Source organism: Lynx canadensis, chromosome C2 (genome assembly GCF_007474595.2).
Source record: "Lynx canadensis isolate LIC74 chromosome C2, mLynCan4.pri.v2, whole genome shotgun sequence".
Classification (NCBI taxonomy): Eukaryota; Metazoa; Chordata; class Mammalia; order Carnivora; family Felidae; genus Lynx; species Lynx canadensis.
The window spans coordinates 26,295,080-26,309,978 of record NC_044311.2 but is presented as its reverse complement, the minus strand read 5'-3'; the positions used below and the strand labels follow the sequence as shown (position 1 = coordinate 26,309,978).

At 40.1% G+C, this 14,899-nt stretch overlaps 1 protein-coding gene across 1 annotated transcript in view; it reads right to left on the bottom strand.

The window, feature by feature from the left end:
• The window catches only part of LOC115522808 (collagen alpha-4(VI) chain-like), a 132,557-nt gene that overhangs the window by 54,734 nt on the left and 62,924 nt on the right, over positions 1 to 14,899 (bottom strand). Inside the window, 4 exon segments of the mRNA XM_032594575.1 lie at positions 2,537 to 2,590; positions 4,772 to 4,816; positions 8,699 to 8,725; positions 9,791 to 9,862. Coding sequence (XP_032450466.1) covers positions 2,537 to 2,590; positions 4,772 to 4,816; positions 8,699 to 8,725; positions 9,791 to 9,862 — 198 coding nt within the window.

Genomic DNA, 14,899 nt, shown 5'->3' with positions numbered 1-14,899 from the left:
CCTCAAATGGGGTTGTGTGCCTGGTTCTAGAGGGTATATGCCACACTCTGAGGACAGTGGAGTGGGACCCATCTCTGAGATATGGTTCTCAGACACACAGGGAATGGAATGTTCTCTAGGCTCTAAAAACAGCCACCTCATAATGTTACTCCTCCTTACCTCTTTCCTGGCCTCATATAATGGTAAAAGGGAGTTAGTTAATTCTAAATTCCAACCCTACTGTCCAATTTACTAGCTAGGTGAATTTTTTTGACTTCTCTAAGATGCAATGTTCTCATTTGTGAAACACATATACCCATTTTATCAAGCTGTTATAGAGATTAAATGGAATAATAAATTAAAATGCTGAATACAGAGGCTGGCATTTGGTTCTTATCATGATGTGCCCAACTTCCAGTCCTTCCTTTTTCTGACCCAGAAAATCCCAAATCCCTCACCATGGCACTACATTGACTCCAACTTGCCCTTCCAGACTTTCTTCCCACTCTTTTTTTTTAAGTTTATTTATTTTTGACAGAGGAAGAAATAGCATGCATGAGCTAGGGAGGGGCAGAGAGAGAGGGAGACACAGAATACAAAGTAGGATCCAGGCTCTGACCTGTCAGCACAGAGCCTGATGCGGGGCTCGAACCCATGAGCCATGAGATCACAACCTGGGTCAAAGTCGGATGCTTAACGACTGAGCCACCCAGGCGCCCCTCTTCCCACTCTTTATACCTTTTATCTCACCCTCCACTCCTGTGGACTTGGAATTATTATTTGTCCGAACTCACACTGAGCTCCGCTAGCTCTAAGCCTTTCCTTTTTCTTTGCCTGGAATTGCGTGTCTTAACAGGGCTGTGTGTCTCCCTCACAGAGGTCTATGAAAAATGCCTTGATTTCCTGTACTCCCTGGAATGCCAGGGTCCTCTCCTGCCTTGGGCACCATGATCAATTACCACAGGACCTTAGTATGGAAGGCTGATCTCTTGCCCCCTTCCCTCCTCCTTTACCATCTGGTTGTTACTCATCTTTCAAATTTCATGCCATCCTCACTCCCTTGATGAAGCCTTCCTGAATACACAGTCTGGATCAGATTCCCGTCATTTATCTGTCCTTCACATCCTTATCTCAGCCATAACCTTACAGCTACTTTGTGATTATTTCATTAATATCTTTCATTCCTCACAGAGGCCAGTTTTGAGGTACAGAACCCATGCCTGTCTTGTTCCCCATTCTAAAATCATACCTGGATTACAATAGATAGATACTCAGCAAATTTTTATTATTGTTCAGATGAAGAAATGCCGCTCTAGTTTAGATTCTTCTCCAAGTCACTATACTCCCATTGATTCTTTATTTACACCATTCTTACAACCTTTATCTTATCCTATCTTGGATTATAGTTCTTCCTGTACAAATCTTATCTCCTATACTGTGAATAAGCTCTTTGTTGGTCACAACCATGACTTATTTATCTTTGAACCCTTCTTTGTATCTAGCAAAACACTCTACAGGTAGGAAGACTTTGACAGGTGTTTGTAGAATTTAACTAAATTCAATGGAAGCTGAAGGCTCTCCAGTCTTGAAAGAAATGTGGTGTCCCCCACCTTCTCCAAAATCGAATCCACAAATTGCACGTTATCGATTAAACCTCCCTCAATAAAGAAACATTTCTTGTGACTCCCTGCTTTACTTTTTGGGAAATCAATCCACACCTTGGGGTAAAAGTATTACCCTAATTGCATGAGGGGTCCCCAAAATAAAAAAAAGAACAAAAGTAAATAAAATTTACCTCCCCCCCCTTATCTAATCCAATCAATCGACAGAAGCTGAATATAACAGTTCTGAGATGGATCCTTCAGACTGGATTTCATAATCTCTTAGTAATGTCTGCAGTGGGCATAGGGATCTGCTTTCCCTTGCATAGAAATATAATTACCAGCACGAGGCAGTGAATAGTCCCTGTCAAGCAGATAGTGCAAATAATGTACATGAGAAGGATGTAGAGAAAGGAGAGAGCAAGCACTACAGGCTGACATGGTCAAGGAGGGTGTCCTGAGGAGGAAAGAGAGGAGCTGGAAATTGGAGAAAAACTGATATTCAAATAAGCCCTGAAGATGGAGGCAGGGAAAAACCACTCCAGGTTGGGGTGCCTGGGACGAGCTAAGACACATGCACAAGAAATCTTCAGGGTACAATGAGTAGTACCATCTGATTGGGAAGGACCCTTCTGGACTGAGAGTAATGAAGGTCGTGGCTGAGAGGCCTGGGGTGTGGGACTGGATCACTGGTGACAGGGAGTTTTGCAAAGCCCATGAGGTAGGACGCAGTGATTACTGTTCCAAAGTCTAAGTAACTGGATTTTTATCACTCATTTCACTAGCAGCACAGGAGGGTCTCAACTAAAGACTCCAAAAAGATAATATTTATTGCCCTTTAACTCCCGATCTAGAACTTAAACCATTAGAGGATTCTTTCCCAGAACTTAAACATAAACTATCAAGGTCAGTTTATGCAATAGAAATATGAGAGAAGAATAATTCTCACACTTTACCCGATTTCCTCTATTTCCTTTTTCTCCAGATGACCCCGGGGCTCCACGATTACCCTAGAAAAAGAAATATACAAAGAAGCTTTGTATATCAGGTCACAGTGGGAACTTTTTCCATGTAGTTTCACATTCTAGCCAAGAGCAGAAAGGTTACCACTCTCCTTGTATGAGACAGACTAGATGCCCTGAAAAATCCTCCCTTTGAAAATCATATAAAATTCCATATAGCAAAGTTTAAAATATTTTATATACATTAATGAGCTGATAAAGAACAAGAGAAAGTCTTAGAGTTCAGAGTAAAGGGAAAGTAGAAATCCAGAGAAGTAATAGCCATTGGCCATCCTGAGGAGCTCTAGTCACTCTGTGAGTTAAGGAAAAACCAAAATCTCATCATTTACTTTAAAGTGATCTCAGGAGGAAGTGCCCAAGTACGTGGCAGAAGCAAATAACCTCAATTCAGGCCTTAAAGACTTCTCACAGCTGAAGTTCAATCAAAAATGAGTTTAAATCAAAAGTCACCATACACGTGAGGGAGACACCATGGCAGCGAAGCCAGTAGAAACCACAGGCAACAAAATCAGACTTGCAATGACCGTAGCTGTTGGAATTATCATATGCAGAATATAAGATAAGTATTTTTAATACATTTAAATAGGTAAAAAAAAGAATGAGTAAAATAACAAGCAACTGTTAGAGAGAGAGAGAGAGAGACCAAGCAGAACTGAGAAAGATAGAACTTCTTGAAGTGAAAATCAGAATAAATGAAATTAAAAATCCAATGGACAGGTTAAATGATATATTAGACACAAGTGACATAAGGATTAATGAACTTGAAACTGAAGAAAGTGTTCAGAATGCAGCACAGGAAGACAAACAACACATGAAAGGGAGATTAAGAGACATGAGGACAAATTTCTTCCAAAAAGAGGTAATAGAGAAAATGGGAAGGATAAAAACTTCAAAGTAAGAATTTGTTAAGGAGTTTCCAAAAACGATAGAAGGCACAAATGCTCAGATTAAAAAACCTAACAAGTCCCAAGCAGTATAAATAAAAAGAAACCCACACCTGGACACATCATATTGAAACTACAGAACACTAGGGGCGCCTGGGTGGCGCAGTCGGTTAAGCGTCCGACTTCAGCCAGGTCACGATCTCGCGGTCCGGGAGTTCGAGCCCCGCATCGGGCTCTGGGCTGATGGCTCAGAGCCTGGAGCCTGTTTCCGATTCTGTGTCTCCCTCTCTCTCTGCCCCTCCCCCGTTCATGCTCTGTCTCTCTCTGTCCCCAAAATAAATAAACGTTGGAAAAAAAAAATTTAAGAAACTACAGAACACTAGAAAGAAGGGGAAATTTTTTTTAATTCACATCCAAGCTACTTAACATATAGTATAATAATGATTTCAGGAATAGAATTTAGTGATTCATCACTTGCATATGACATCCAGTCCTCATCCCAACAAGCGTCCTCCCTAATGCCCCTTGCCCATTTAGCCCATCCCCCCACCCAACACCCCCTCCAGCAACCCTCAGTTTGTTCTCTGTATTTAAGAGTCTCTTATACTCTGTCTCCCTTTCTGTTTTTATCTTATTTTTGCTTCCCCTAGAAGGGGAAATTTTTAAAGCAATATAATATTTTTTGTTAAGACTGCTGACAAAGGAACAATAATTAGTTTGACAAATAACTTCTTAACAGCAATAATGAAAGACAGAAGACAACAGAAGCCAGAAGACTATGAAAGGACATTTTCTAAGTGCCAAAAGAAAGTCATTATTTCCCCAAGAACTATCTTACAAGCGAAATTGTAAAACAAAGAGATTTTTAGAGAAACAAAAACCAAAGTTTATAAACTTCATCAAAGGAAATTCCAGAAGTGGTACCTTAGGCAAAAGACACAGGATCTTTCGTGTTCTTTTGAAGGCATCAGTGAAAGTAACAAATAAGGGTAAAGCTAGATGAGCAATGACTAAATAAAATAATAACAACAACTAATTGGTAGACTTGAACAAAACTAAATGGAAACAAAATACTGAACAATAATATGTATTACAGAAGGCAGTTGATTAGAGCTAAGTTTCTAAGGTCCTTATATTCTGAGGATAAGGAAAAATAATAGATTGACTTAAGACTTTGTTGAGTATGCATGCTAACGTTTCTAGGCTATATCGGGGAAAATATAAATAGAGAGTATAAATGCCAAACTAGTAGAGGGAGAAACACAGAATGAGAAACTTTCTATACCTGTTCCCCATCCAAGCCATCAGCGCCTTGGTCACCAGGATCTCCCTGTGGAGCAAAGGAAGATAAACTATTGAAGAAAAGAGGACCAGGGGTACATGACTACTGCTTTGATGTTGATATCCTTGCTAATATTTTTTTTTAGTCGGTAGAAGAGTCTAGACCTTCCGAAATGACATTTATATGCTGCATTCACATACTAAAAAACAATGATTATACACTGTTTTCCCTGACAGTTTTAAGTGCTAAAGGGGGAAAAAAAAGATAAAAAAAAAAAAAGAAACTCAAAATTCAAATGGGTATAAAGACTTCTTTTTTCCACTTTTGCACTGGGAACAAGTAGTCACTCTTTCAAAAGACTGGATAAAACATTTCCCACTGGTTGTCTACATGTTAAAGATGGTCCGGGGCACCTGGGTAGCTCAGTCATTAAGCATTTGACTTTGGCTCAGGTCATGATCTCACAGTTTGTGAGTTCAAGCCCCACGTTGGGCTGTGTGCTGACATCCCAGAGCCTGGGGGCTGCTTCGGATTCTGGGTCTCCCTGTCTCTCTGCTCCTTCCCCCTTGTGCTCTGTCTCCCTCCCTCACTCAAAAATAAACATTTAAAAAATTTTTAAAGATGGTCCTTTTGTCATTGACTTTTTTTATTTTATTTTTTTTTCCAGTGTGTATTTATTTTTTTCCAATATATGAAATTTATTGACAAATTGGTTTCCATACAACACCCAGTGCTCATCCCAAAAGGTGCCCTCCTCAATACCCATCACCCACCCTCCCCTCCCTCCCACCCCCCATCAACCCTCAGTTTGTTCTCAGTTTTTAAGAGTCTCTTATGCTTTGGCTCTCTCCCACTCTAACCTCTTTTTTTTTTTTTTTCCTTCCCCTCCCCCATGGGTTCCTGTTAAGTTTCTCAGGATCCACATAAGAGTGAAACCATATGGTATCTGTCTTTCTCTGTATGGCTTATTTCACTTAGCATCACACTCTCCAGTTCCATCCACGTTGCTACAAAGGGCCATATTTCATTTTTTCTCATTGCCACGTAGTATTCCATTGTGTATATAAACCACAATTTCTTTATCCATTCATCAGTTGATGGACATTTAGGCTCTTTCCACAATTTGGCTATTGTTGAGAGTGCTGCTATGAACATTGGGGTACAAGTGCCCCTATGCATCAGTACTCCTGTATCCCTTGGATAAATTCCTAGCAGTGCTATTGCTGGGTCATAGGGTAGGTCTATTTTTAATTCTTTGAGGAACCTCCACACTGCTTTCCAGAGCGGCTGCACCAATTTGCATTCCCACCAACAGTGCAAGAGGGTTCCCGTTTCTCCACATCCTCTCCAGCATCTATAGTCTCCTGATTTGTTCATTTTGGCCACTCTGACTGGCGTGAGGTGATACCTGAGTGTGGTTTTGATTTGTATTTCCCTGATAAGGAGCGACGCTGAACATCTTTTCATGTGCCTATTGACCATCTGGATGTCTTCTTTAGAGAAGTGTCTATTCATGTTTTCTGCCCATTTCTTCACTGGGTTATTTGTTTTTCGGGTGTGGAGTTTGGTGAGCTCTTTATAGATTTTAGATACTAGCCCTTTGTCCGATATGTCATTTGCAAATATCTTTTCCCATTCCGTTGGTTGCCTTTTAGTTTTGTTGGTTGTTTCCTTTGCTGTGCAGAAGCTTTTTATCTTCATAAGGTCCCAGTAATTCACTTTTGCTTTTAATTCCCTTGCCTTTGGGGATGTGTCGAGTAAGAGATTGCTACGGCTGAGGTCAGAGAGGTCTTTTCCTGCTTTCTCCTCTAAGGTTTTGATGGTTTCCTGTCTCACATTTAGGTCCTTTATCCATTTTGAGTTTATTTTGTAAATGGTGTGAGAAAGTGGTCTAGTTTCAACCTTCTGCATGTTGCTGTCCAGTTCTCCCAGCACCATTTGTTAAAGAGGCTGTCTTTTTTCCATTGGATGTTCTTTCCTGCTTTGTCAAAGATGAGTTGGCCATACGTTTGTGGGTCTAGTTCTGGGGTTTCTATTCTATTCCATTGGTCTGTGTGTCTGTTTTTGTGCCAGACTTTTTTTATTTTAAAAAGACAGACAAATATGCCTGAATTAATTCGCATAATGGAAACTTAGAAGAGCCCAGATTAAGGAGGAATTAAATGGGAGTGCATCCACATGCATGCATTTGGGGAAACTTACAATAAGGAAAGTCCTTAAGAACTGATAAATTGATGCTAACTGGATAAGACTAAACACTGGCCGTGGTGTGGTGACATCTCCTCAAATATTCCATCACTTCCAACTCGTGGGCCCTTCGCTTTACTGACTATTTCAGAATGACAGTTAACATATTTATTAAAAAGCATTTTTTGAAAAAAAAAAAAAGTCCAGAGTTTTGCCAGCCAAATAAAATGCATATTATGCATGTGGAATAGTTGATTCATTCCTACCATCCGCATGAGGAAATCAAGTTTCAGGCACTTTGTTTTTAATATGAAAATTATCGTCAAATTGGTTTCCATACAACACCCAGTGCTCATCCCAACAGGTGCCCTCCTCAGTACCCATCACCCACCCTCTCCTCCCTCCCACCCCGCATCAACCCTCAGATTGTTCTCAGTTTTTAAGAGTCTTTTATGTTTTGGCTCCCTTTCTCTCTTTTTTTTTCCTTCCCCTCCCCCATGGTCTTCTGTTAAGTTTCTCAGGATCCACATAAGAGTGAAAACATATGGTATCTGTCTTTCTCTGTATGACTTACTTCACTTAGCATAACACTCTCCAGTTCCATCCACGTTGCTACAAAGGGCCGTATTTCATTCTTTCTCATTGCCACATAGTACTCCATTGTGTATATAAACCACAATTTCTTTATCCATTCATCGGTTGATGGACATTTAGGCTGTTTCCATAATTTGGCTATTGTTAAAAGTGCTGCTATAAACATTGGGGTACAAGTGCCCCTATGCATCAGCACTCCTGTATCCCTTGGGTAAATTCCTAGCAGTGCTATTGCTGGGTCATAGGGTAGATCTATTTTTAATTTTTTGAGGAACCTCCACACTGTTTTCCAGAGCGGCTGCACCAGTTTGCATTCCCACCAACAGTGCAACAGGGTTCCCGTTTCTCCACATCCTCTCCAGCATCTGTAGTCTCCTGATTTGTTCATTTTGGCCACTCTGACCGGCGTGAGGTGATATCTGAGTGTGGTTTTGATTTGTATTTCCCTGATGAGGAGCAACGTTGAGCATCTTTTCATGTCAGGCACTTTTTTTAAACCAAAAGACAGCTGAGTTAGTGCATGAAAATAAGCACACCAAACTCTCATACTAAAATTATGCAATGTATTTGCCACAAGCCACATGGGTGAATCTGTAGTACCAGGAGATAGGAGTAAAGTTCTGTCAGCCCTTGTCTGTCTTGTCCATCACTTTGTAACCACTCTCAACGATAATGTGGGGAACAGAATGGGTACCTACAAAAATATTTCCTGAGTGCACGAATGAGCAAATGGATACTTTGCTTCTGAATCTGAATGTAAAGTCATTCCCTTATTGTGCAGCTCCTTTCCTACCAACCCTGTCCTGGCGTCCATCTCCCATTTGATACTCAGCTTGACCAGACTCCTCCCTGCCACACCTTGAATTCAGGACCAACTCTCCCAGAGCATATGATGAATATGGTAGCTCAATTGTTATAGAGTTAGCAGGGCATGAAAATTATATACGTCCCTGCCTTAAATATGAAATACATACCTGACAAATAGCCATTTATTGGCATAGCAGTTTGGCTGTTAATATCATCTGACATATCCCCTTGTCAGAAAGTTTGGAGGCTCACCTCACTCAAGCAAAGGAAAAGCAAGTGACCTGTTACTGTTTCCCACAGAAATTGCTCTCCCGTTTAAGAAGGGTAAGGAAGGTCACCTACCTTCTCTCCTGAAAATCCTCTTGCTCCCTAAAGTTAGGGGGAAAAAAATGAAAAGAATTGAGTTTGAATAAGATTTTTCTCTCTTAGGACACCATATATTCCCCAAATCCAAGAAAAGGCAATTAATTAGTAGATCAAAATGGAGATTTCGTCTCCAGCAACTACAATGCACATCATAGCACCTTGATTACTACTGCTCCCCTTTGAGTGTGACTTTGATAAAAATCACATTGGTAATTCCTCACATAGCAGGGGTGAGCAGGAAATGACAGCGACCTGCCGCTTATTAATAGAAGAATCGTATTTTTTTCAAACAAAAGTGAGAGTACACTGGCTAACAAGCGTGAGAAGGCTTCCAGGAACAACCGCACAAATGAACTGAAAGAGTAACTTGTTAAAAGTGTACAGAATACGGTAACTTTGGTCAGAAAAATTCTCCATAGGACTCTGAGTTGTAGAGAAAATTTTCTGGCCTTCTTCAAGGAGATTCTCTAATCCTGGAAGGTGAAGAGACACTGACGACACCACTGAAAAGGGAGCCCCACCCATTATTGCTTTAGGCTTTAAAATTTCAGTATTCTCAAACCCCCTTCCAACCACCAGCACTATGTCTTTTCCTGAGGGCTTTTTTCTGGCACTGGAGCCTGTCCACACAAAAGACAAGCCAGAAGTACTGGGGAATTAATATCCACTGGGACCAGCTTGCAACTAATGCTTGATAGGATTTGGTGCATATATATCCCAGCTCTCTCACCGCTTGGATGGGGTAACATCGAGGTGCAAGTTCAACACTGGCTCACACAGTTCCTTAGCAGGACGAGGCTCTATCTACCCACAGTGGTGATCTAATTGAAACCATACCCTTCTTAGGCCACGCCCTTTCCCTAAATTCTCTCCTGTCTTGATAGTATTTACTGAGATCCCCTCCCTATGAACTATTTGCACTTGACTCCTTTTCTCAGGCTCTACTTCTGGGAAACCCTACACTGGGAAGGAGCTAAAATTCTATGTTGAAGAATTAAGATTTTCCTCAAACTCAAGGGATAAAGCCGGGATAGGGAAAGAATTCCACAGCTTTAGGTCCACACTCACCTTAGGTCCTCTCATACCCGGGCATCCTTCCTCACCTAGGGGTCCAGGAAGACCTTGGGGGCCTCTTTCTCCCTGTGGAATAAAAATACACACAGAAAGAGTCAAGCAACTATCTCTATCATCACCCAACTGATTTGAATCAGCAATAGTGACCGTCAGAATGACTAAAATATGGTGCTGTCCTTCCAATTACTTCTACATCCTCAAAGACCTGATCAGATCACCTGCAAGGTAATCAGAATGTTTATCTGTCAACTGCCCATATTGACAACCCCAAATCATACAAATCAGCCTTATCTATATTTTTGACCAATTCATTCAAGCCACTTCGGAATTCAAACAAAACAGAAGGTGTGTCTGAACACTGCCTTCAGGCAGCTAAAATTGGATAAAGGTTTCCTTGTGAGCCCACAAAGAATAAACCACTATTTAACTCTTTCTCTTCTAGGTGAAATCCTACCCATTCCTAAGGTATAAGCCATACGTCACGTCCTCTTCTGAGACGATTTTTCTGTTACACTGTGTGTTATTACCTGTTTCTGTGTTTCCTGCTATATGGAGAGCTTCTAAGGAGACAAGGACTCACTTATTTATCTCTGGGTTTCCAGCCCTCAGGACATCCATTCCGAATTTGAAGAATGACTGCCTAAATTATATTAGTGAACATAATCTTTTGATCTAGGTATTGGATAGGGAAGAGAATGATAAATAGCATGCCTTTTTGCCAAATTAATTAATTATAAATTAGAAAGTACTGTATGGCCTGTGAGCTTTCATCAAAAGAGTCTACAAATATAATCTCACTTTGATTTAAAAATGTTAGATAACTTCACCACATAAGCTGCCCAGGACAGTAAAAGAGAACATGGTAAAGTGAGAAACACTTTGGATCAAAAATGAAAAGGTCCCAGGTTCAAGTCCTAGTTCTGCTTCTAATTTGCTTTGTGAGCTTGGATGAGCACATGACTCTATGAATTACAATTTTCTCCATTTACAAAATATGGATCTGGGTAATACTGATTCTGCCCATTCACAGGATTGTTGTATTGCATGCATGAGATACTGTATTGAAAGTACTTCACAAGTCATATAGATTAGACACATGAGGTGTTTTATAATTAGATAGCAAGAGATGATGAGAAAAGGAGAGGTCTTGGCATCAGACAGACATGGATTTGGGCACATCAACAACCATCTCTGTCTGACCTTAAAAGTCACGCTCTCTGAGTTTTGAACTCTACATCCATAAAATAAAGGTATTAGCACTTATCTGGAGGGGGTTGAGAGAAAGACTAAATGTCATAATGTGTATAAAATGCCGAATGCAAAACCTAACGCACAGTAGATGCCAAGTCAACGTCTATTCTCCCCCTTCTTCCTAGCTATCCACATTTTTAGGTTCAATGTATGGTGTTTACGTTTCATCTGGACAATCTAATTTTAACATATCCACTTACAATATTGCACTATATAGTCTTATCAGTCATGAATAATTGGTTGTTGCCTTTATCAGAAAATAGTTACCTACAAAACAAATGTCCCTAACAAAGCAGGGACACAAAGGGAAAATTCTTAAAATTTATTCTCAACAAAACAAAATAAAACAAAACACGCTAAGGATAGCTATCATCAAAAACAAAAACAAAACAAAAAAAAACACAAGTGTTGGAGAGGATGTGAAGAAACTGGAACCCTTATGCACCGTTAGTGGGGCTATAAGAGTGCAGCTGCCATGGAAAACATACAGTAGTCTCTCAAAAAAGCGAAAAACAGAATTACCGTATGATCTCCCAATTCCACTCCTGGGTATATACCCCCAAAGAATTGGAAGCTGTGTCTCAAAGAGATATTTGCACACCCATATTCATAGCAGCATTATTCACGACAGCCGTAAGGCGAAAGCAACCCAAGTGTCCATTAACAGATAAACAGAAAAACAAAACGCAGCATATCCATGCAATGGGATAGTACTCAGCCTTAGAAAGGAAGGAGATTCTGACAGGCTGCAACACGAATGAATCTTAAGGATATCATGCCAAACGAAATGAGCTAAAAATACAAATACTGTTTGCTCCCACTTTATAAGGACCTAGCGGGGCCAAATTCATACAGACAGAAAGTAGAATGGTGTTCGTCAGAGGCTAGCGGGGAGGGGCTCATGGGGACAGAGTTTCAGTTTTGCAAGATGAAAAGAGTTCTGGGGATGCACGGTGGTTTGCACAACAGCATGACTGGACTTAATACCACCGACCTGTACACTTGAAAATGGTTAAGATGACAAGTGTTATGTATATTTTGCCACGACTAAACACTTGCAAGGAAATTGTGAAGAAAAAGCAAAAAGCTGACTCTTATGACTTCTACTCACAGTTCCTAAAGTTTCAGTTGCCGTGCATTCATGATCAGGTATGTGTTTGCCCAAAATTATTCCTCAGAGAAAGAGTATTCTTAAACTTGAATTTTCACAAAGTCTTCACAAAGATTCTCATATTTCAAAGTACTTTCTCCATTGCTTCACTTTGAACAGCATAGTAGTGACACCCAGTCAGTGTTAAGATATTTCTAGGATCCCTATGGATGTCACCTACCAGATCAGTTAAAAAAGAAAAACAAAGGAAGTAAAGAAATCTAACAGAGATTACTTATTCATCATATTTGAAAGTGAGACCTCGCAATTTCGGACGTTAGAAGCCATGCAAACGAGATTTTTAAAAATCACTTTTCTAAGCAATAGAATTCATGATTACACTGTGGAGACCATAAAGATATTCCCACAAGAAAAATGAGGCACTGGGCTTTTGAAGCTAAAACTGAAATTTGCAATGACAGCCTTTATAAACAGGCTTAAAAAGTGGTTTATCTTAAATAACTTAGATAGAAGTGAACACAACAGACTCTAGAAAACCAGATAAGACAGTCATAAAAGAGACTCTAGGAGTGCTGCAAAAACTGATATAGAAACTCCGTGGGAAGAATTTTTAATGATCTGAGAAAATATGAGAAAGAGAGAAAAAGCAGAATTTCTTACATCATTTTACATAATGAAAGACTTTAAAGTATGTGTATAGCTAAATAAGTTAAATGTTTTAAGTAGACACTTGCCACCTATGTTCCTCAAAGTTCATATATTCTAATTGAGCAAAAGCATTTTTTCGGATGTTCTCATGAGAAAACAGGAATTGCCTTATAATGAGCACATATGTCTAATGGTTTCGAAGATAAAATTTGGGCTTACTGTGTTTTTCGTTCAGATACTAAGCTCTATCCTGCTTAAAAATCGATCCCTCATTTGTTCACAGTAGTTGTTTAAAGCTATCAACTATAGCCATGATTTCGTGGAAAGAATAACGTCATCAAAAGCTGTGCTGAAAGCTGTTCAAATGCTAGGCTGGCTCAAGTTACTTTATGAGAAATGAGAATAACAGTAATATCTTATAGATGAAATGAGGAAATGTATATAAAATGTTTAGCCACGCATCTGGCACATATGAGGGTCTCAACGAATGTTAGCTGGTTTTGTTGCTGCTGAAGTTACATAGCTGTTCTTGGGGACCCTAGATAATCTGACTAATTCGATATGTAAGGCTTTGGTATGTAACCAATGCATATTTAAACCACCACCTCATACTAGGTACATTTTGAAAATATATAGAATTTACATACGAGTCTGGCAGATGGTATTTTCCAAAGATGACCACAACAAAATCTCAGGGCTCTTCTGGATATGACCTTGCCACTCCCCCAACAAGAGAAAGGATCTATCTAATCCCCACCCCACCCCCATCCCTCTTGAATCTGGTCTGGGGTAAGGGACTTGTTTGCACCTAATAGAATGAGGCAGAAAAGTTACCACTTGACTTCTGAGGCTCCCTCAGAAGGCTTGAGCTTCAGCCTTGATCTCCTGGAATGCTCCCTCTCAGGATGGAACCTCCTTGGTGGGTGCTCCCTCTTAGAACCAGCCACCATACCTGTCCTTGGACCACCATGGTCCATCCTTCTGCCATCCCAGCCAAGCTCCAGAGCATTGGAGGGGAAGTCATCTCTGCAGGGGTCATCCAGCTGCCCAGTCAGCCCAGCTGAGACCTCAGGCACCTAGCAGAGAGCCATCCGCTCTTTCCTTTTCAGCTTCCCCACCCACAGAGTCCATAGATGTAATACAATGATTGTTGTTTTACACCACTGGTTTTTTTTTTTTTTTTTTGAGGGGGGTGTTGTGGAAAGAGGAGTAATAGATAAGTGGAACAACGAATTAACTATTTGTCATTATATACTTTCAATTTGAATCTACAAATTATAGCCCCATTTTGGAACCTGCCATCTGCAAAGAGCCGTCTTGGCCATTGAGCAGACCAGTGTGACCTGCTTTGGGGGGAAACAATATTAAAAGCCATTCAGAGGACAACATATTCTGTCACCTTCTCTCGTGAGAAATGCAGTAAAAAGAAAATGGCACCTACTAGAGCCATATATACCACACATGGCTACTGAGCACTTGCAATGTGTCTAGTCCAAACTGAGATGGGCTGTAGGTATAAGATACACACAGGATTTCAAAGACAGTATATTTTAAGAAGTAAGATCTCATTGGGGCGCCTGGGTGGCTCAGTCGGTTAGACACCTGACTTCGGCTCAGGTCATGATCTCACGGTTCGTGGGTTCAAGGCCCGCATCAAGCTCTGTGCTGACAGCTCAGATCCAGGAGCCCGCTTCAGATTCTGTGTCTCCCTCTCTCTCTGGCTCTCCCCCATTCATGCTCTGACCCTCTGTCTCTCAAAAATAAATAAACATTAAAAAGTAAATCTCATCAATTTTTATATTAATTACCTGTTGAAATAATTATATTTTGGATAGACTGGATTAAATAAAATTTATTATTAAAATTAACTTCAGTTATTTATTTTTATTGTCTTTAAAATAATTACTATGAAATTTTAAATGTATAAAATTATGTATATCGTTCACACTATATTCTTAGCTCTGTACTAGAGTCTTTATAAACCATCTTTGTTTTAGGATGTTAACAGAGCAGAGAAGGGGGACAAAATTGCCTCTTACTCTACACAGACAAGGGCTTGTTTATATCTTATTTGTCTGAAATTGGTGTCAATG